This window comes from Chaetura pelagica, unplaced genomic scaffold (assembly GCF_000747805.2).
Source record: "Chaetura pelagica isolate M959 unplaced genomic scaffold, ChaPel_1.0 scaffold648, whole genome shotgun sequence".
In the NCBI taxonomy this organism is placed as follows: Eukaryota; Metazoa; Chordata; class Aves; order Apodiformes; family Apodidae; genus Chaetura; species Chaetura pelagica.
In genome coordinates this window covers 315909-339377 of record NW_009954321.1, presented here as the reverse complement: position 1 = coordinate 339377, position 23469 = coordinate 315909, and the positions used below count along the sequence as shown (strand labels likewise).

General features: G+C 37.7%; 1 protein-coding gene across 7 annotated transcripts in view; it reads left to right on the top strand.

Annotated features, from left to right (window-relative positions):
* The window catches only part of NLGN1 (neuroligin 1), a 293532-nt gene extending 290408 nt beyond the window's left edge, over nt 1-3124 (top strand). For all 7 annotated transcript variants that reach the window (XM_010004174.1, XM_010004173.1, XM_010004172.1 and 4 more), the window contains one exon: nt 510-3124. In XM_010004174.1, coding sequence (XP_010002476.1) covers nt 510-1332 — 823 coding nt within the window. In that variant the 3' untranslated portion in view covers nt 1333-3124. The remainder of the gene's footprint in view (nt 1-509) is intronic.
* The last annotated feature ends 20345 nt before the right edge of the window (nt 3125-23469 follow it).

The window sequence follows — 23469 nt, the reverse complement described above, 5'->3', positions numbered from 1 at the left end:
ATTTTCATGAATTCTGCCTTCACTGGTAGTTCAAAACGCTGTTCTACCTTCTGCCTTTGGACTCTAAGTCACTCTGTTATACTGAGCTATGCCTGCCATGGTCTTGCACCTCAGATCTGGAAGGCCACACATACTGCAGAGGAACTGAAATGCTGAGCTTTTTGATACTTGAAAAAAACAGCAGCTTCATGTCCTTTCCCATTGGTCTGCCTTAGATATCTGCCTGCGTTACCATGTTGCTGGGAACCTGACCTCAGCAGCCAAGGATTTCAGTGTGGGAGCATTTTGGGGAACTAGGGAACTTGTTGAAGTCTATGTAAAGGGCGAGTTCATTTGCATAATGCTGCTTCTAATCAAGATTATGAAGGCCTCTAATTTTAGAAAATACCATTCTGCTCTGTCCAAAGGCAGATTTAAATATTAAGTATCAAATGTTAATTATGTTAATTTTATAATTCCTTTTGAAATACTTTGTAACATCAGAGTTTATTTTTGGGGTTTTTTTTTAGTGACCCAAATCAACCAGTGCCGCAAGATACGAAATTCATCCATACAAAACCCAATCGTTTTGAAGAAGTAGCATGGACCAGATATTCTCAGAAAGACCAACTGTATCTTCACATTGGATTAAAACCACGAGTTAAAGAACATTATAGGGCCAATAAAGTGAACCTTTGGTTGGAACTGGTACCTCATCTGCACAATCTGAACGACATCTCACAGTATACCTCTACCACAACTAAAGTGCCATCAACTGATAATACTTTCAGACCAACAAGGAAAAATTCCGTTTCTGTTACTTCAGCCTTTCCTACAGCCAAACAAGATGATCCCAAACAACAGCCAAGCCCATTTTCAGTGGATCAAAGGGACTATTCAACAGAATTGAGTGTCACTATTGCAGTTGGCGCATCTTTGCTATTCCTGAACATTTTGGCCTTTGCAGCATTGTACTACAAAAAAGACAAGCGGAGACATGATGTTCATAGGAGATGTAGCCCACAACGTACTACTACCAATGATCTTACCCATGCACAAGAAGAGGAGATAATGTCCCTCCAAATGAAGCACACTGACTTGGATCATGAATGTGAGTCTATCCATCCACATGAGGTGGTTCTTAGGACCGCCTGTCCCCCAGACTACACGCTAGCTATGAGAAGGTCTCCTGATGATATTCCCTTAATGACACCCAACACCATCACAATGATCCCCAACACTATACCAGGGATTCAGCCCTTACACACATTCAATACATTTACTGGAGGACAGAACAATACTCTGCCCCATCCTCATCCCCATCCCCATTCACACTCAACAACCAGGGTATAGCTAGACAAGACGAAACAAACTTTATTTTTTGATGGATTACAGTAGGTGATATTACTGAAGATTACTTGGCTTTCAACCTACAAGACTCTTACTATTTAAATATGGAGGAATATTATGTGAATATACATATCAAGAACTTTTGGGGTTTTGAAAATAAATGAATTGTACATATATCAAATGAACTTAAAAAAGAAACAAGCAAAACAAAAAAAAAAGGAAAAAAAAAAACAAAAAACAACTGTTTGCAATTGCTTGAAGCAATTGTCCTGAATGATATGTTTTCATTCACATTCAAGTATTAATTTGTTGAAGATTTAAGTTACATAATGGAATTAGGCATGTGCAACACAAAGAGGAAAGAACTATGACTGAAAATTTTAAAAAACGTATAAATATGCACAAGGGACACACTAATGGAATGTCAGATAATTTTCACCAATTTTTATTTGGACCTGTTTTATTGTGTAGACCATATTTACATGTTTGAATAAGTACACAAAGCACCAATGCTGTTAAGGCCTTAGAAAGGGGCTCATGCTGAAGTCTGCCAGTCAAAGAAGTTTTACAGCCTGGCAGGTACAACATTATCACATAAGTGCTGTCAGTATAAAAGTTGTGGGAATAAAGGAAACTGGATCTTTTTAGCACGATGTGCATGATAATTTATATGCTTGGTGGCTGTGCTGCTGATTAAGCCGTAATTAAAATTCTTCTCATCCCATTGGAGTTTTTAATAGAAGCTTTCTCCATCAATTGGCAAGACCTAAAGAAGTGTTTGAAAGGGGCAAAAAGTAATTACAGTAAAATATTTCATGGTAGCTTCAGAAATAGGAGGAATTGCAACATTGTTCTTAAAGGTATTTATGGCATTTTAGGTATAGAGCTGTGAACCCTCACTGATACGAATCCCAAAAGATCTGTAGTATTAATATTCTTTTTCCTGTCCACCTAAATAATTTCTAACTTGAACATCACTTTAACGGAATCTCCTTTGATGAAGGATTTATAATTTGCTGTGATTTAGTTACAATATATTTAGATCCAAACGGTAAGGCAACGTGTGTCCAAAAGTTTAATTTCAATGATTGTTTGTGATATGAAAATGCCCCAATATTGCCACTTTACACCTTTCAGTTTATTGTTTCAACTCATGTTGCATGTTACAAACTTTACTTATAATACTTTAATATAAAGTTATTTCCCTTTTTGTTATACATTAGCTTTGCCTTTCAACTGAATTCTCTAGACCAGATGGCAACAGTGTAGACAAAGAGGCTGTGTAAGAAGGGGGAGAGACCCAACAACTGGAAATTTTAAAATCTGAATATTTCAAATGCTTGTGTGATTTCAAATGAACGTTCTAAAATCACAGGAAATTTTTTCATTCCCCTGTTGCTTTCCAGTAATGATACACCATGGTCCTTTCAAAATGTTTGTATATGTAATCAGATGTACATTTATATAAAAGAAATAATTGAGATGGACTTAAGAGCACATCCCTGATAAATACTTTCTCTCTTACCTGTACTATATTTCTATTAGACTAAAGTTATGTGATTTTTTTTTACATTTTTTCAAATTACTAGCAATTTTGATAGTTTGTAAGATAATGCGAAGAACTTTCTCTGACAAACTAACTGCAGTAACAGAAACATTTCTTTTCAGTTACTCTTTTTCAAGAATGAAAGCTTATTACACACAAAAATTGTATACTACTTGATGGAAAATTTCTTTGTACTTCTTGGCCATATTGCTGGTCACTGAGTGAAATAAAGATAATCTGGATAACGAATATTATTCCAATGCTAAGAGACCTGATCTTTGCTCATTAAAGAGCTAAAATGTTTATTGCTGTTTTGTCATTTTTTAATGAAGTAATGGTAACTGTCTCAAATAAAGAGTAATATCTTAAGACCAGGCTGGTTTTTGAAGACATGGACATGCCTTCTACAACTAATACAACTGCATGTTTATGGGCCAGTCCCACCTACAGCCCTTTCTTACAGAAATACTGACATTGTGACTGGATGATGTCTTAGTATTACTCGCAAACCACCCCTAGTTTTCAGGAATAATAAAAATGCAAATACCAACACTTAAAAAAAACCCACCAAAAATATTAATAAAAAAATACCAACAAAAAACCAACCCCAAAAAAGCCAAGGAACAGACCTAATTGAAACAAATATGCAGTATGCTGTGACAGGAAAAAATTACCTAGGTTTCATGTGCTTGATTGAACTTTCATAAATGATTGTTAGGAAGTTCCAAGCGTGTTTGCTAACACCAAGCACAAATGTTAAAACTGAAGTTGAAAGTGAAATAAAGTACTGCAATTTCAGTCATTTTATTTAGCTATAAAAAATAAAAAAATAAAAAAATCCATCTATTTAATTAGTGAGTGTTGCAGTTCCCAGTTTTAAATTAAGCTCTTTTGGTAGAAGCATAAAAGTTAGTCTTCAAAATCCAGGGTGGTCTGTGTGCAATTTCTGCCTGACGTGGTTGTGCTTTTAGACTGTGACCTGCCAATGTAAACCAATAAAAAGAATTGTCTGCCATCTGATAATTATTGTTTAATAGGAAGATTGTATTTTGCTATGTTGATGAAACAAAACAAAAAAATACAAAAATATTGATGGCCATAAACCAAGATATTAATGAAATATGATTTTATGTGCTTTTCTTAACTTTATCAAAACCAAAATAACTTTCTACTATAGTTTATTTGTGGCCATATATCTATATATCTCTATATATACAGTATCTGGTAATTGTTTACTTTTATTAGTTACAAAATAAATGATTTAGGTAAAACAAGCATGACACTACACTTTATTTCTGTCAGCCAACAGTATCTAAAATGTGAAAGATGAAGGCAACACCACATTCCTGTGATGCAGAAACTGTAAATGATATTGTAGTGGCTACTTTAGAATGACATTACAGTAGCTGGCCTTCTAAAAGCAAGATGGTGTCCCACATTTTAACAGACATTAAGAAAGACCAAGAGCTGGTTTCAAACTGAAACAAAATATAGGAAATGTTTTTTGGAATATCTTCATTATGTTTCATGGAGTTTAAGTTTTTTTCATTTAAAAATATTTATCTGTCTGATTTGTTTTCCATGGTAGCCTACAAGAAAGCAAATGTGAGTGTGGTATTTAATTTCTTGTATCATCCTTGGATCAGATTTCCAATAAAATTAGGGTATCAGTCAGTCTTTGAAAGTTGAGTAAAAAAATATAAAAAGCCTGCATTTATTGCTTTCACACTTTTGTAAATATGTTTGCAGACCTTTTTAAGAAAATGTATTCTATCATTTTGAAAAAAAAAATAACAATGGAATCATTGTCTCATTTATCTCTGAAGATTCCAGGCAATATAATGTGCTGTGCTGACTTTTCTAGGAGAAATAAAGCAGATAAACCCACATTTTGCTCAATGGTATCTCAGTTGGTTACATGTGGTATTCTCCACTCACTGAAACCTTTCAGGGCATGGATGAACTACTTGAACAGAGTGTTCCACCAGAAAGTGTACTTGTTGTTTTCATTGTCTGTACTAAACATGGATTCCTATGTAAAAAACTTTAATTATTGGATATTTTAGTTATCCTGAAAACAGGATAGAGGGTCTTACAGATAAACATGTTACAGCTTCAAAGACACAACTGCACAGAAAATAGTGGAATTTCTGTTGCCAGCTTCACTAAGAGATGAAACAGCAGAATTCATAGGAAGCTGTCAAACATCATGGTATTCCTCTGATGTTTATAAGTTGCTGGTTTTTTTCCCTGTGATGTTAGTTTAAAATTATTGGCTTTCCCCCCCCATTTTTTCCAGTAATTGACTGTTACAGGTGATCGCTTTTTAATGTAAGCGAACATTAGATAATTTAATTATTATTGTGAAAACGTGCTCCCAAATAAATTAGATTAATGGAAAATTCCCTGCAGAGGTTTTGTTATTTTTCATTCAAAGCTCTTGTCAAAATATGTTTTGCAGCAGTTCTGATTTTTTTTTTTTTTTCAATCTATAAGCTAAGGGACTTTCTCCAAATAACATTAAAAATCTCTTTTTCTATTTGAAATAACACTAAAAGATTAAGATATCCTTCTGAGGTCTCCAAATTAATATGAACAATTTGAAACATGGCAAGCAGGTTTTTAATCTAAACATTGCAGTTTAATTTAATTCTGACACACCAATACATCTGTATGCAGACCAGAAATCAGCAGCATTTGATAAGGTGTTCTGGAGAACTATGCAGCAGAATCAATGAGCTATGCTCTGAGTCCCTTTTCTCTTAGGTTCTGTTAATACTATTGTGTAATTGATTTCTTATTTACAGATTCAGTAAAAACTTCACTTTGTGAAATGGGAAATGGTTAGAACAAGGTAATGAACTTCATCTGGTGGAAAATGTTTAGGAAAAAAATTGTCAAGGATCACCTAGGAAGTATAAATTTTTATGTGCAACCTGGCTTCATTCTATTTTGTTGATATTCTCAGTAAGTCTCAGTAATTCCCACACTTGCAAAACTATCATTTCTGTAGTAAGATTTAGTTGCTAGAATGAATTTAAACATTGTATGTAAATAGTGGATTAAAGCCAATTCTGAGTTTAGTTTCCCTTGATAATGGAAGGAATGGAAAACCTCATAGAAAGGCAACAAATTTGTACCAGTAATTTTTATAGAGTACCTTGAAATGTCCTTTTGTGGGTTGTTTGGGTTTTTTTCATTTGAATATAGAAGTACCATCACAGCAGTAAAAGCCATGTGTTTGTCACAGAAAATGTCTTCTTGTGTGTGTTTAGCTAACTCTCTTTCCACATGTGTACCCACATGCACTACTCCAGCCAACAGAGATTTCAAAAAAGAGGCAATTTTACCTTTTCCACCATGCAGAGTCAATTCAAAGGGAAATGCAAGTGCCCGATGTGGAGGTGACACCGATACCTGATTCTGCATTCTCCACTGTTACTGACCTGATGCTGCACTGACATAATTTTTTTTAGCACCAGCTGAATTAGTATTTATCATAGAGGCATTGAAATCAATGAAGCCTTGAGGATTTACATCAGCTATTGATCTGCTTCCGGACCTTTAATGCTCATCATGGCTCATCTCACCTTCCAATTCTGCGTATCTGCTCACGCACGTGAACACCCACTCATAGAAATTATTACAAGTATAACTACCTGATTTACGGGCACTATCAGGAACTAAAATGTGCTTTAAAATATGCTTATAGGTACTTGTATGTATGGCCAAAACTCAGGGGAAAAAAAAAAAAAAAAAAAAGAGTCTTCTACATTTAAAAAAAAATAAATTAATAATAATAATAATAATAAAATAAATCCCTGGTCATTAAATAGATACAGAGAAAAGGTTTGAGCCACAGTTGGCAGCCTTGGCATGCTATAATTATTGTGTTAAAAATTTCTTTTTGAAAAAGGAACATTCATTTCTTTTGGATCCTCAAATCTCTATGTTGACCTATATGTCAGACACAATGACACTTCTCAGCAGTGTTAAGCCTGCTCTGCTGTGCTCCATTCTGGAAGGGAAGAGACGCACAGCTGAGCCACATGCTTGTTGTAAATTCAGGACAGTAATAGCTGGATTTCTCTGTCATCTGGATTTTCCCCCTCAATATTAATGAAATATGATTTTATGTGCTTTTCTTAACTTTATCAAAACCAAAATAACTTTCTACTATAGTTTATTTGTGGCCATATATCTATATATCTCTATATATACAGTATCTGGTAATTGTTTACTTTTATTAGTTACAAAATAAATGATTTAGGTAAAACAAGCATGACACTACACTTTATTTCTGTCAGCCAACAGTATCTAAAATGTGAAAGATGAAGGCAACACCACATTCCTGTGATGCAGAAACTGTAAATGATATTGTAGTGGCTACTTTAGAATGACATTACAGTAGCTGGCCTTCTAAAAGCAAGATGGTGTCCCACATTTTAACAGACATTAAGAAAGACCAAGAGCTGGTTTCAAACTGAAACAAAATATAGGAAATGTTTTTTGGAATATCTTCATTATGTTTCATGGAGTTTAAGTTTTTTTCATTTAAAAATATTTATCTGTCTGATTTGTTTTCCATGGTAGCCTACAAGAAAGCAAATGTGAGTGTGGTATTTAATTTCTTGTATCATCCTTGGATCAGATTTCCAATAAAATTAGGGTATCAGTCAGTCTTTGAAAGTTGAGTAAAAAAATATAAAAAGCCTGCATTTATTGCTTTCACACTTTTGTAAATATGTTTGCAGACCTTTTTAAGAAAATGTATTCTATCATTTTGAAAAAAAAAATAACAATGGAATCATTGTCTCATTTATCTCTGAAGATTCCAGGCAATATAATGTGCTGTGCTGACTTTTCTAGGAGAAATAAAGCAGATAAACCCACATTTTGCTCAATGGTATCTCAGTTGGTTACATGTGGTATTCTCCACTCACTGAAACCTTTCAGGGCATGGATGAACTACTTGAACAGAGTGTTCCACCAGAAAGTGTACTTGTTGTTTTCATTGTCTGTACTAAACATGGATTCCTATGTAAAAAACTTTAATTATTGGATATTTTAGTTATCCTGAAAACAGGATAGAGGGTCTTACAGATAAACATGTTACAGCTTCAAAGACACAACTGCACAGAAAATAGTGGAATTTCTGTTGCCAGCTTCACTAAGAGATGAAACAGCAGAATTCATAGGAAGCTGTCAAACATCATGGTATTCCTCTGATGTTTATAAGTTGCTGGTTTTTTTCCCTGTGATGTTAGTTTAAAATTATTGGCTTTCCCCCCCCATTTTTTCCAGTAATTGACTGTTACAGGTGATCGCTTTTTAATGTAAGCGAACATTAGATAATTTAATTATTATTGTGAAAACGTGCTCCCAAATAAATTAGATTAATGGAAAATTCCCTGCAGAGGTTTTGTTATTTTTCATTCAAAGCTCTTGTCAAAATATGTTTTGCACCAGTTCTGATTTTTTTTTTTTTTTCAATCTATAAGCTAAGGGACTTTCTCCAAATAACATTAAAAATCTCTTTTTCTATTTGAAATAACACTAAAAGATTAAGATATCCTTCTGAGGTCTCCAAATTAATATGAACAATTTGAAACATGGCAAGCAGGTTTTTAATCTAAACATTGCAGTTTAATTTAATTCTGACACACCAATACATCTGTATGCAGACCAGAAATCAGCAGCATTTGATAAGGTGTTCTGGAGAACTATGCAGCAGAATCAATGAGCTATGCTCTGAGTCCCTTTTCTCTTAGGTTCTGTTAATACTATTGTGTAATTGATTTCTTATTTACAGATTCAGTAAAAACTTCACTTTGTGAAATGGGAAATGGTTAGAACATGGTAATGAACTTCATCTGGTGGAAAATGTTTAGGAAAAAAATTGTCAAGGATCACCTAGGAAGTATAAATTTTTATGTGCAACCTGGCTTCATTCTATTTTGTTGATATTCTCAGTAAGTCTCAGTAATTCCCACACTTGCAAAACTATCATTTCTGTAGTAAGATTTAGTTGCTAGAATGAATTTAAACATTGTATGTAAATAGTGGATTAAAGCCAATTCTGAGTTTAGTTTCCCTTGATAATGGAAGGAATGGAAAACCTCATAGAAAGGCAACAAATTTGTACCAGTAATTTTTATAGAGTACCTTGAAATGTCCTTTTGTGGGTTGTTTGGTTTTTTTTTCATTTGAATATAGAAGTACCATCACAGCAGTAAAAGCCATGTGTTTGTCACAGAAAATGTCTTCTTGTGTGTGTTTAGCTAACTCTCTTTCCACATGTGTACCCACATGCACTACTCCAGCCAACAGAGATTTCAAAAAAGAGGCAATTTTACCTTTTCCACCATGCAGAGTCAATTCAAAGGGAAATGCAAGTGCCCGATGTGGAGGTGACACCGATACCTGATTCTGCATTCTCCACTGTTACTGACCTGATGCTGCACTGACATAATTTTTTTTAGCACCAGCTGAATTAGTATTTATCATAGAGGCATTGAAATCAATGAAGCCTTGAGGATTTACATCAGCTATTGATCTGCTTCCGGACCTTTAATGCTCATCATGGCTCATCTCACCTTCCAATTCTGCGTATCTGCTCACGCACGTGAACACCCACTCATAGAAATTATTACAAGTATAACTACCTGATTTACGGGCACTATCAGGAACTAAAATGTGCTTTAAAATATGCTTATAGGTACTTGTATGTATGGCCAAAACTCAGGGGAAAAAAAAAAAAAAAAAAAGAGTCTTCTACATTTAAAAAAAAATAAATTAATAATAATAATAATAATAAAATAAATCCCTGGTCATTAAATAGATACAGAGAAAAGGTTTGAGCCACAGTTGGCAGCCTTGGCATGCTATAATTATTGTGTTAAAAATTTCTTTTTGAAAAAGGAACATTCATTTCTTTTGGATCCTCAAATCTCTATGTTGACCTATATGTCAGACACAATGTTAATAATAATAATAATAAAATAAATCCCTGGTCATTAAATAGATACAGAGAAAAGGTTTGAGCCACAGTTGGCAGCCTTGGCATGCTATAATTATTGTGTTAAAAATTTCTTTTTGAAAAAGGAACATTCATTTCTTTTGGATCCTCAAATCTCTATGTTGACCTATATGTCAGACACAATGACACTTCTCAGCAGTGTTAAGCCTGCTCTGCTGTGCTCCATTCTGGAAGGGAAGAGACGCACAGCTGAGCCACATGCTTGTTGTAAATTCAGGACAGTAATAGCTGGATTTCTCTGTCATCTGGATTTTCCCCCTCAGTGTCAGCAAAGCCAGGTGCTCAGCGTTTATGAGCTTAGCTTTACAGTGATGCCATTTAAAAATAATAAGTGTGGAGTTCTTAAGTCTCTTGTATTAGGCAGTTAGTGTTCAGGTCTTCTTCTTTACAGCTGTTAGAGCCAGTAACTGTACAGTGTTGTTTTTCCCCTTTTCACAAGATTATTTCTATGTAGTGATGAAATTTGGGGGTTGGTTTGGTTTTTTGTTTGGCTTGTTTGTGTGTTTGTTTTTTCTCTAGGCATATTTTGGTATCTTGATTCTTTGAAGGCTCACCAGAACCCATGGAAGGACACAACAGCAACTGCCAAGCGCTGCAGCCAGGAGCCTGGCTGGGAATTTTCCTTTCTCCTTTTTCAGGAGGAAAGAGTTAAGTTCATGACCGGAGAATTCTCCAGAAAGTCACTCCCAACCACTGCTCTGAGACACACCAAGGAAGTGTGAAAACACTTGCAAATTCTGCTGTTTGACAGAAGAAGGAACATATATTGTCAAATTTAATAAAATACTGGTAATGTTTGTATATCTTTAGCTTATCTTAATTTTTTATTATTATTATTTTTTAAATAAACAACAAGTAATCCTTTTTCAACAATGTAGTTTGTCTTAAACTGGAAAGGACTACATGGTTACTAGAATTTGGACTGTGATGCAATACTGCATGTGAATTCCCCTTTGTCCTTTGTTTCCCCTGGCTCCATTCTGCAATTCGATTCAGGGATTTTATTTTACACCTAGAAAGTCTCTGTTTTTATTGAGTTGCTTCAGTAGGGACTAGTATATGATCCAAATATTTTCAGGTTTTTTTAGTTTGTTTGGTGTTGTGGTTTTTTTACCTCCAAGTTTTTTTGGTTGTTGTTCTTTTTTAAAACTGCTTCTGTGGTAACTGCAATTTTATTCCTCATGCCCTCACACATGATTGATATTACTGTCTCACACAAATGGAAGTATTTCACATAATTTAAGTCTGTTTGGTTTTTTTGTCCACTTAATATTTATCAGCCTGTTATTTTGCTTGTAGCTGCAGCTCCAGGGCTATTCATAGATGATCTTTCCTATGATACTGGTTGGATATGAACACTTCTCAGAACAGGTCTGGAGACCAAACTCGTCTATTAAGTTAAGATATCCCAGGCACAGAGGATGGGAATGTAAATCCCTCTGCTCTCTTATCTCTAGTGTCTATTGTGGCCAAGACCAGTTGCTTGTGGGTAGGCGCAAGAGTCCCTTCAGTCAATGACAGGCACATGCCAGGGAGTTCACAGCATCACTGAATTATCCTCACACACATGCCAGATGGTAATTTTTCACTTTGTTTGACACTGCAGGTGCAAATTTGCAGGAAAAAAAAAAAAAAGCCAACCTCAGGCCCGGGGCCAGCATGCGCCTCCAGAAGGAAGCAGGACTTGTAAACTCCACTGCTTGCTACATTAAAAAGCTTCAAGAGGCAATGAATACTTTGTAGCTCACAGCCACACTTCAGACAAGTGTTGACGTGATTTTCCTGGCTGTGCAAACACTAAGACCTTTGATCTGAAGTGGGTTTTGCTGTGGTGTCTGTATCTATGCTACAACTGTTCAGGGAGCTGAGCTCCTGCTGACCCTGCTGCAGTAAACAGCAAAATTTCCAATGACTGCACCTGAGAAAGATGAGAACTTCCTATAGCAGGAGGGAATGAATTACAGGTGTGGAGCATCAAACCCAGCTTTCTACTGTTTTATAACTTGAAAGTGCCTTTTTCTACCCTTTTTAAAGAGCAGAAGGAGGGCTTGATAGTTTGGATATGACTGCGTGATATGTTTTTGCTGTAGCTTTCTGGCTGGATGTAGAAAGTTATCAGGATGAAATTATTCCTCCCTACATTTAACTACCAATATCAGGTGCACAGTGTAAGGAAGCTGATGTGACTCTATGAGAAGTTAGTGAGAGGGTGAATCTTTGTGCTGGATGAATCAGAGTCTACTGGAATATGGATTTTCCTGTTGGCTAAGAATAAACCAAAAGTAAGTGAAAAATTGTTATCCTTTCTGTCCTTTAGATAAATTTAGTTAACTGTAAGAGCCTTAAAACTTGTTATGAGATAGAACATTTACTTTTATATATTTTTCCTATTGATAGTTTGGGGGGTTATTTGGTTGTGTAGATCAGAATGGTAGCTTTACACACACATTGTTTATTTTATTACCATAGTGCCTATGGCCAAGGGGATAAGATCAGCAGTGCTAAGAACTAAATTGAAAAGGCTTTGAGGCAGCATGAAGTAATGAAAAATCCTCACTTTAAAAACTTTGTAGCTTAGAAAGTTTCCTGTGGTGAGTGTGGCTAAGGCTGGAGTGAGTTGTATATGGCTTCTATAGCACAGAAGGTGTTTCAGAATGGATTCTGCCTTGCGGTGGCTAGATGGGCTGCAGGTTTTCTTCCATGTCTCTAAATAGCTCCAAGATTCTGAATAGATAAGGCACAGTTATGTGGTTTACAGGAATTGCTAGTTCCACGTTATTTTATTCCGTGTGCTGTTAGTTTGTGCGCAGTAGCTTCGTTAGCAGCAAGTTAGCACAGTGGAAATGAAGAACAGAGAAATGCCGTAGGGGAGAGAAAGCAGGGAATAAGGGCTGGAGGAAAAAAAGATGAGCCCAGAGGAGTGAATTTTGGGGATCAAACCACTACTGAGCAGTCTGGCACACCAGCAGAAATGGAGGCTTCCTGTAGAACTGCTGTGTTTTGCCAGTCTGAGCTGCTTTGATCAAGTAGGCTCATTCCTCTCAGAAGCTAGTAAGGGTTTAGATGCATTTAATGCACAATAGCTGTACTTAAGAAAAAAGACCAGCTGCCTATTCTGGTGCAGTGGGGTCCTTTTGTATAGTCATTCTTCTTTCTCCTTCTGATTTTGAGTGTGTTTGTAGGCTTGAAACCTTTGTCTAAGAACTATAAGAGATGATAGGACCAGCAAGAGTTTGCGTGTGAAAAGGCTAAGAGCTGTATTTTCAAAAACTGCCCTAAAGCAAAGGGGGGTGTGTTAGTTGCAAGCAGCATAACAAATTATTTCTGTCAGCTTAGCAGCCTCTAGTTACAATGACACAGTGAGCTGCACTATTTTAACCTGTGTTAAGCATGAAGATGTACAATAGACAGATCGATGTCAAGCACTTGATGGCTGGTTTATAGGAGTATTTTTAGACTTCTGTGTAATCTCTGATATCTATTTGACAAGTACTTAAGACCACAGGATTTACAAAAAGATGCTTTAGCGCTACACCTTGCTTAAACCATTGTAAACTTTACTGGAGAGAAGACTGATTTTTTGTCCTATAAATCATTGGTATTATGAAAAGAACTATGCAAAATGTGTTCATTTATGTCTTAGGAGTTACATGAATGCCTTGGCTGCTTTTGTTCAAACCTCTGAACCTCATGCTGTGTGTTGTAATCAGAATAACTGAAAAACTAAAAACAAACATCAAAACAGATAAAACTGATGGTAGCAATATTTGCCACATGCTGAAGTCCAAGAGGTGTAAGAGCTGACAGATATCGATGGCTTCATTGCCTATGAAACTACTGAACATTTTCCAGTTAGAGCAGAGATCAATATGGAAAACAGCAGCTAATGGGGACTACCTCTGGTGCAATCACCATCAAGTGCACATTGCTGGCCTGTTGGGCTCTAAAAAACTGTTTTGTCAGATCAAAGGTCAAATCTAGGAAATTCTGAATTTCAGAAAACAGTTCTAAGCATTCATGAGACTCATTGACTTTAATACTTTCTAGGAATTCTTCATTTATTTGAAGAATTCATTAGTACTTTGTCATCTGGTTAACCTAGACATCAGACATAGAAGACTTTGGTTTACAGTGGAAATTGAGTATTAAACACTGTTATAGTTCTGATTGCTTCAAACATTGCTGTTCAGGAAAAAAAAAAAAAAAAAAAAAAAAAAAAGCTGTTTTGGTCCTGTGACTTTCACTTATGTATCCCCACCATCAGTCCTGCATTCTAGGTGGCATTTTCTGAGGAGAATAGGTAAGGAGCTTTGTGCAGCATGCTTGCCTGCATGGCAGCTTTGCTTGGTTTTCAAAAAGTTAATGAAGAGCACTTCTAGGAAATGGGAGATATCTTTGATCCTTGACAACAGGAATTTCCCTGCTGGACTTCAGACAGTTAGTTTCTGCAATTAGATTTGCATTAATATCTACTCTCTTTTCTCTCTTCATTCTTATAGGCATATGTTAACGGAACAAGAAATCTTGAATGTTCTTTTGAACTTTTGAGTTTAGAAATTTCTTTGTCTTGCTGGTGTACAACCCTAGAATGTTGTGAGGCTGTTGCACATATACACTTAATTGGTCATTGAAAGTCACACTGGAATACCATGGTATAGTTCAAGCATCATGGTGGTGTAAACAAATCATTCATCTTTGAACTACAGACACCTTCATAGTTCCACTGGTTGTCTCAGCAGTGTAAAAGTCTCACTGGAAAAATGATAAAGTTTATCTCAAGGCAGCACTGGCACTGAAAAGCATGTGTTTCTGGAGGCTTGTAAGGATGAGTGGTCAGAGTCCCATTGGAGACCCTTCCACATGGCATGTGCAGCCCTCAGAGTGAAATCCAGCAGTACAGAATGAGCAAAGAGCTATTTTCTGTTTTTTTATCACTGTTATGATGGTAATGGATCTAGTTCTGTGGTCTGGTGTGCTAAGGAAATAGAAAAAGTAAATAAAATCTCTGCAGAATCTTCAGAAAAAGCAAGCAAAGAGTTTCTGAGGTAACTTTTTTTTTTTTTAACTACACACTTGATGACAGGGACTGGAGTATTCAGGTGTCTGTTTCCAAACAGGAACACATCTATAGCTACTTTTTCAGCCTCATCATTTCTGCGGTCTGTGACCTGCCCATAATCCCTCAGGTAGGTGCTGAGCTTGTGTTTCCTGGATGGTCATGTTGGCTCTGTGTTGCTATGGTCAGTGGCTTGTCGTGGGTAGAGAAAACTGGTCATATATAAGGAGCTGAAATTGGAATCTGTAGACTGTATATCCTTGGCATCCTATGCAGCAAACTGCATAGGACAGGCTGCATTTCTCACATAATATAAAGTTATTTTTAAGATGGGATCAACTAGAGATAGTTGCATAGATAAAAAGAAAAGTTTCATTGAAACTCAAAGAGAAAGAAATGCTATAACAATGTAACCAGTTATTTGTTTCTTGCTTTAAAAAAAAAAAAAAAGTGTTCATATTTCTATTAGTCAAATCTTGCAATACCTTTAAGTAATGCATAGAAAGCCTATATTTTTCACAATTACTGAAATATTATATTTCAGTTATTATTTTGGATGAAACACTTTTATTTTGATTATCTTCAACCAGAAAAAGAAAGAACAGCAATAAAATATGATCTCTAATCTCACCATTTATCACATACAAGCCTGAGATGCCAACCTGCAGGATACATCCTCTAACATCTACAAACTCGTTCAGCTGCCACACGAACAAGAAGCCATCTCAGAGTTGCTTTTCATTCATCTGGCAGTCCTATGAGGCATCACCTTCCAAGAGCTGGAGTCTCTGCAACAAGATGGTGCATGTGAACTCTGCACATGAAGCAAGTGGACAGCAGTACCTAACCTTCTTCATCTCCAGGCAGAGGGCAGGACCAGAGTTGTACAAACTCATTTGCTTGGCACCAGCGACCTCACTCAAGTTCCTTTGAATTCAGTCCCTCTTGCTTGCTTTGGAGAGATCCATAACAGCATGAATTTGTGCCCATTTAGGCAAGACTTAAAAACAGCAGGTCAAAATACTAACATTTAACTTCAGAAAGTGGAGGCAGAGTGGAATAATCCAGAGCAGACAGCAGGGTCAACAGCAGGCATGGTTTGCAAATTGACTCTGTCTGGTGTGAGCAAACTAGGTAACTGCTGATCAGGCAGGTCTTGTGATGTGCCTTTGTGAAAACAAATTCAAGCTGCAGCCTTCCTGACACAGTGCAGCTGATGATGGGTTGTTACTCAGAGGTCTGGGAAAGCAGCATTTGGATCCCATGCTTATCAGAAAAAACAGCAGGAGGGAGGGCACAAATAATGAAAACAAATGTACCTGGAGAACTGGCTGGGTAACACGGGTGCAGAAGTTAACAGTGTGATGTGCCCTGAAATGTATTGCAGGAAACTGTGTAAAGTCAAAGCTGACCCAGGACATCAAAACAGCTTCTGTGTATTTATTATTTGCTGTGCCCGGGTCCTGACGGGGCAAGCAGCATCAGTGAGGCTTTTATTCCCCTATGCAGGGTGTCATGCTTCTAAGATACTTCCTATCCTTGAAGTAAGAGACTGTAAAATTGCACTGACAGGTACAGGTGGTTGTAGGGGGAAAAAAAACTCAGCAGCAAGTGATGGTCCTGCTGGGAGGCCTGAAGTGCATTGACAAGTGTCATCACCAGCTGGAGCAGTGCTGATGTGCAAAGTGCAGGTGGTGGTGGTGGGTGTTCCAGCTGTCCTTGTAAGCCCTAGTGACCACAGAACACTATCCTTCTCTTCAGTTTGAATGTGGTTTTCAGACACCACTTAATGAATCACTTTCCTTACAAATGAGTAGCAGAAAACATCCTTTAATCAACAGAGACCTCTCATTGCTCTTGGTAAGTCTTTTTCACAGGTGTTTTAAAAAAAAATCTCATTTCCAGCTGTCACATATGCACAGTTCTCAAAATAGCTGAGACTTTGGGAGCCGTTTTAGGAATTTTTAGGTTTTGAAGAACTTTTTGAGTGGAAGATGGGACTGAATAGAAAAAGGTAATAAGAAAGGGCCACTAGGTTGATTGACTTGTTAATTAGCCTTAGGGATAATTCTTATTGTTTAATTCATGGTAGTAGGTACTAATTTTACAAAAATACAAGCACTGTAGGAAAATCTACTCTAATTATTTGACCTCCTCTGGAAAAGGCAGCTACTGCAAGTTTACAAGCAGTTCCAGCAGCAGCTTTTTATCTAATGGGCTTTGGAAGACCAGCTCTCCCAGCCTGACAGCCCTGAGAAATACAGAAGCACGCCAAAAGTAGCATTGATGTTTCAATAAGTGACATTCTTTCCTCTGAGTCAGCATAACAAAATGCCAAGGAAGAGTGTTGGAGGTGCTGGGAGGCACTACCTTTAAATAAGCTTAAAGCCAGCACCCATCATTAAGAATGAGAGACTCTTCTGTGCACAGATGATAAACACGTGTATGTGGTTATAGGCTTCAAGGAATCTACGAAAGAGACATTATGGTTCTTTGCAATACGTGTGAGATTAATAAATGCTATTGGCTGTTTCTGGATTGCAGAAGCTTTCTATAAACAAATCCATATTCTTCCATGGGAGTCCTGTCTGGACTGGACTGGATCTTCATTCAGAAGTTCTCTGCAGGCTCATCTGATACTGCTGCTTCAATATAGGGCACTGTATGGTTCATATATAGGCAAGAATTCACACTGTTGTGACCTTTGTGGTTAAGCCTCTAGCCAAGATTTTGCTTCTGGTGGTCTTGGTGTCTTGCTGCCAACAGCTGAACCCTAGAAAAATGTTCATTGTTCAGGTTTAGAGAAGGATTGATCATAGGTTAGAATTAGAGCTTCATTTCCCATTTGGCTTTGTTCTGATCCAAAATTGTTCTCACAGCACAGTTAAAAATAAAGTGACCTCTTTCTTTTTCTAGCTGCTGGCATAATTGTGATTCCCCACCAGATGCCCTAACCTCCCACTGAGGCCTGCTGGTTCTGCTGCCCCTATTGCATCTCAGTCCAAAGAGTTTCCAAACAAGAGACACGCTTTTATGGACCCTGGCAAAGCTTCAGAAGGGAAAAGGAAAAATCAATATCTCTTCAAAGCAAAGCCTTTGCTTCAGTGAATATGACATTTGCCCTTTCTTCACTAGTGGGAGAAACAACAAGGACATTTACACTGACAATGGAAAGAGAATGAACAACAACAGAGAGACCTTCCAGGTTTGACTTGTGAAGGGAAATAACTTTATATCCATTGTCTCTATTTGGTGACATCAAAAGCAGGACTAGAATGTTAGGCAGTGCAGTCAGAGAATGAAGTGGAAAGTAACACAAAGTCAAAGACAAGAGTGGTAGGAATTTGGAACAAGTCATAATGGACTCGGCTGAAGAAATGGGAAATGAAAGAGACAAAGGTCAGATCCACAGCTGCACAATCAAATCAGCTATAAAATGTCACCTGCAAAAGTGGGGCATAATATTAAAAGGACCTTCCAGTAGTTTTACACCATTTTGACAGCTTAGTGGGGACTGAAAATGGTGACAGAACCTTGCATTTCTCTAATGAACAGCTTCTTGGTAGGGTCCGTGCAGGTCAGACATTTTCCAACAGAAGTAGAAAATGCCAATTAAAGAAATTAATGTTTCTGCAAAATCAAAATAACTTTGAAAGACTCACTGATGACTTTGGAGGATTTACAAGAATGTAAAGTAAATGTAAATCTTACAAGTCTGCTTCAATTATTTTTCCTGCTCAATTCCATTTTAATTTAATTTTGACTTTTTTTTTTCTGTTCCTTTTATTTCAAAACTAGAAGCTTGTTCCAAGCTTTTCATTTCATTCTGTTTTGACTATGCCATTTGTTAGCTAGTTTTCCAAGTTGTTTTGTTTTGATGTGTCACTCTTCACATGGAACTCTGTGGACTTCTTTCTTTTGGAATAACATGCATTGTTTCAACAGGCTCTGTGTAATTGTTTGAAAATAGTCTTTTGTAAAGAAAGTTATTTCCCTTATGTGAAAGCTGTGTCTTCAGCTGCAGCTGCCACTGGCTTTGTTGTAGATTCTGGCCTGTGCAGTGGATAATTTGCAGCACCTCACTTCCCCGCTGAGAGGGGATCCTGGGTCAGCTGCTGTTGCTGTAGTCCTGTAATGGAACAAACTTCATCCCTGGTGAATGAAATAGCACCATTTCTGAGGAGCACATTAGCAATGTGGCAGGACAGTCATGTACTCATACTCTGACCCCTGTACTTGTGCCGGGTGAGAGTTCTGCAGCTACAAGAATCAATAAAAAAGTATTGATTTCTCCACTCCGTCATAAAGCTTGTCTGCTCTTATCTCCAGCCTGCAAGCTGAAAAAGGAGACTGTAAAACTACAATTGTCTTAGACTTTCTCTCCTTTTTCCTTCCCTATTCTGTGCTGCTCACATAGGAGACCAAGATCTGTTTCTGACAGAGGTACCTGCCCAGGGAGCCATAGCCCCGCCTGCTGTATCACAGCATCCTACTCTTTTTGACACTGCGCTTGTAAAAGCAGCTGCTTTTGGAGTTTCTAAGTGAGGAGAAGTGCAGGAGTGATTTCCCCAAAGGCTGAAGGTGAGTGATTTCTCTGAGGCTTAGCTCATCCCTCTAAATGTAAGCAATGGTAGTCAAGGAAATTTAATGTGAGTAAAGAGCTCAATGATTCTCTGGTAGGTATCCATCATTCCTCTGAAGAACATCTGAGTGTTTTCCCTTGTTAAAAACTGTCTCAGTGGTAAAATCAAAACAGGTGCCAGGTAAAGCACTATTTTCAACAATATTTAATTTCACAGAAACTGTCATGTAAAGCCATACCTATCAAAAGGTGAGTGGGCAGATGTCTGCTTCTGGCAGTTACACAGTCTAGTTGGGAAGTTTGGCTTTAAGCTTCTGGCGATGGATACAGTTGCTTTTCAGCTGTGTTGTCAGTCTTGGTTGAATCCTGAGGTCCTGAAAAAATACCTGGATGGTAGTAATAGAGCAATCAGATTAGAAAAGATTTACCCAGCAGACAAAAATGCAAGTACCCTGCAAACTGCAGAATACACTTTGATGTCTTCCATGATTTTCCTCAGCTAGGTTAGCATTATCACTAAGCAATCATGTTAGAGTATTACAGAACAACAAAAACTGTGACCAGAAACATAGCATTTGGAGGCGTCAGTCTTGGATGGTTTTTTTTCTGTGGAGAACAATGTCTTTAACACTCAGCTGTTCCCATAAAGATCTCCAGCTGTACCAATGTTGATAAAAATAGGTGTAATATAGTGGGCAGGTAAAACTGATAGATATACATCTGATAGATACACTATGTGCCTGTCATACCCATATTTAAATTGTATTTTACTTGAGGCAAGGTCATTTGTGGCATAAACCAGGAGTAGCCACTGTTTTCTGCTCAACCAGCTGAAGGGTGAGGCAGAGCTGCAGACAAATAGCCAAATGCCCTGTGGTTTCTCTGCCATACTCCTATTTGTGACTTTTCCTGCCTTCATGGTTTCCAGCACACCATTCATAGATCCAAGCTGTTGGGGCTGTTGCACGTAGGATTTGGGGAGAGGATTGGGCTCTCAGGCACAAAGTATTATTAGTGAAGTCTGCAGCAGAGAACACATTGAAGGAAAAGTGAAAACTCCTTTGTGGGCAGCTGGGGAGAGCAGCAGTGGGGTCCCCAGATACATGTCCTCTTGAGGCTCTCTCCAGTGGAGCAATGGTGAGGATTAAAATAAAGATGATGATGGTTTTTTGGCATGTTTTCCCACTATTTATTATGTGCTTTTTTCACTGGGATCAACTTGAACTCCCTCTTGGATGTTCCTCTTTGTAGCATGATTACAGCTGAGTATGGTAATTAGGTAGAGGTGTTGCACATTGGTTGTTAACCTTCTGTGCGTGTGTATTATTGGATAATATTTTAGTATTTAAAATGCTAATAGTGTTTACAAATACTGCTTTGGCTTGGGCTACGTTTTAGTTGTCTCTAAAATAAACTAACATCTACAAAATGAGGTATGAAAAGGTTGGGTGAAAGGGCTGATTTTCACACAGGTGGTAATGGCTTCCCGTGAGAACTTGCTGTGCATTACTGGGGTTTGCAGGTGCAGGGCCATGGGAACAAGAAAGAAAGATGCAAGAACAACATCAGGAAAACACTTCCCCAGCAGCTGATGTGAGAGATTGCAGAGCTGGAAAGAGCAGCCCCCTAGCACTGCTAAGGGTAAGGGACAAAGACACCTAAGGCACAGCACAACAGGACAAATTCAGTCTTAGCATAAGCAGATGTGTTGTCATAGTGCTCAGTATCTCATCTTAGCCTCAGGCTTGAGCCAGTCTTGCAATAAAGAATATGAACATAGCTTTTACATCAAGGTATGCAGGTGATCCTGTATATACTTTGGGTTTCATTCTAGACTTTTAAAATATGGTGTTTATTCAAATGAAAAATAGTTGAATCATTCTCAAATAAACAAACAAACTCACATCTCTTCCCTCCCTGCCACGTGGAAATCAGGATTCTGTAGCCCAAAGTCTGCAAAGTGAATCATGCTGAAGTACAGAAAATACAGCCCAATCAACCTGTTGAAGCAACCCAGATTTTAGAGATGAAGGTGTCTAAATTAAGTGTTTTGCTGCCCCCCAGGCTGTTAAAGCTCATGACTAGTTGTGCCAGCACCACAGTTGCTATGGCAATTCATATAGACAAAAGCAGTAACCTTTCAGGATCCAACCAGGTGAAAAACTTGGACTTAAATTTTACTCAGAAACAAAGAAGAAGCTGATACAGATGCCAAGGAATCAATATACTGTATTTTCTGTGTCTAATACCATTTCACAGCCAGGCAGCTGCATTTTGTACAAGCTGCACCTTCCCAGTGCCTTTGAACGCTCGCACCACATAGAGAATGTGGCAGCAACTCTGACTTGGGGAAAAAAGAACCCCCACAAAAAACCTCTTGCAAAGAAACCAGTGAAAGGCCACAAATGTCTGAGCAGAGCCAGACAATGCCTACTTGGATGCTACTTTAAAACAAAATAATGAAAAACTCAGATGGTATGTTATTAGAAGATAGATCAGATGTTTTTCCAGGTGCTTTGATGTGATGCTAAGAGGGAGCACAAGCACCTTCAACAGCAGTGAGACAAGTATGTGCGTATGATGGGATAGGATATATTTTAGAGCTAGCAGGCTAGACCTTGTTTCCATTTAATTAGTAAATCCATCTTGTTCATGCTTCTAAAACTAGAACACCTTAAGTTGCATGAAAATGTGCTTCTCAGTAGAAATGGAACTGGAAAAGAGGACAGAATTGTCAGTAGCTACTTTTATGCAATCTTAGTTCTGTCATCTCCAATAATTAGTAATTGATACAAATAAGAGGTTTATCAGATGGAGACCAGAGATTTATCACAATGAAACTTTCTTCTCACAACTATCATTATAAAGTGCAAAATATCATGTATCTTAATCTGCACCTCTAAGAATGCACCTCTTCCTCATGGGACACTTCCAAGCCAGAAACAGCAACCCACAGTGAAGCTGCAGGCATGAAGGTCTGTCTGCTCTCACCCACGGTGCCATAACACGACTCACCTTGACTGTACCAAGAATTTGACTGAGCCAATATTACTGTAAACTTTGCTGAACATTGTAGCAGGGAAGAAGTATCTGGATCCCCTGTTAGGTACAGCTCCTCTTTGCAAGGCAGTGCACTGGCACAACTTGGTGCTGTGACATTTCATTCCTTGCTCTGCCCACACATCTTCCTTCTCAGAGAGCTGCAGATTAACCAAGTAAATCTAAGGTAGAAGAATTTATGAAACCCAAAGCAGCACTGGATTTTTGCAATGACATCGTGATTGTATATGGATACTAATAAAAGGCAAAGGTTCCCTGAAGCCACAGGCTATAAAGTATAGTCGAGGTATATGATTAAGACATGTTAAGCAGTATTAAACTTTGAAGAAGGTGGCATTCCACAGTGACATGTTAATAGATCCCAGGAAAGATCTGTTAATGGACTAAAAATTGAGCAGCTCCTTGTATGCAGCATTAAGGAAAAAGAGTCACTAGTTCTTTATAGGTGTGATTCACTTAAAAAGAAGTCAGACAGGGCAAGAGCTCTGGGTACAGGCAGGAAGAATACAGGACTGGTTCCAGCACACTCCCAGCCCTGTTACTGCACAGCTGCAACTGATTTAGGTCTTTCTTCCCATCCCACTGTGCATATGTGTGGATAGTACCTTATGATTTGGGGCTACAAAGGTGGTTTGGGATGTCATGAAGACTTCTTCCTAGGTTGAACCACAGATCGTGCCACGAGATAATTCCAACTAATGACTGCTTTGCAATTAAAAGACATTGCAGATGGGCAATAGCTAAAAATGAAATACGATGTCTGCAAAGTCTGAACCTTGGAAGGACACTGAGCCCAGAAAAAAACCAAACCAAACTTCACACTCATAGTCACCTGAAAGCAGTTGTAATTGGGGGGG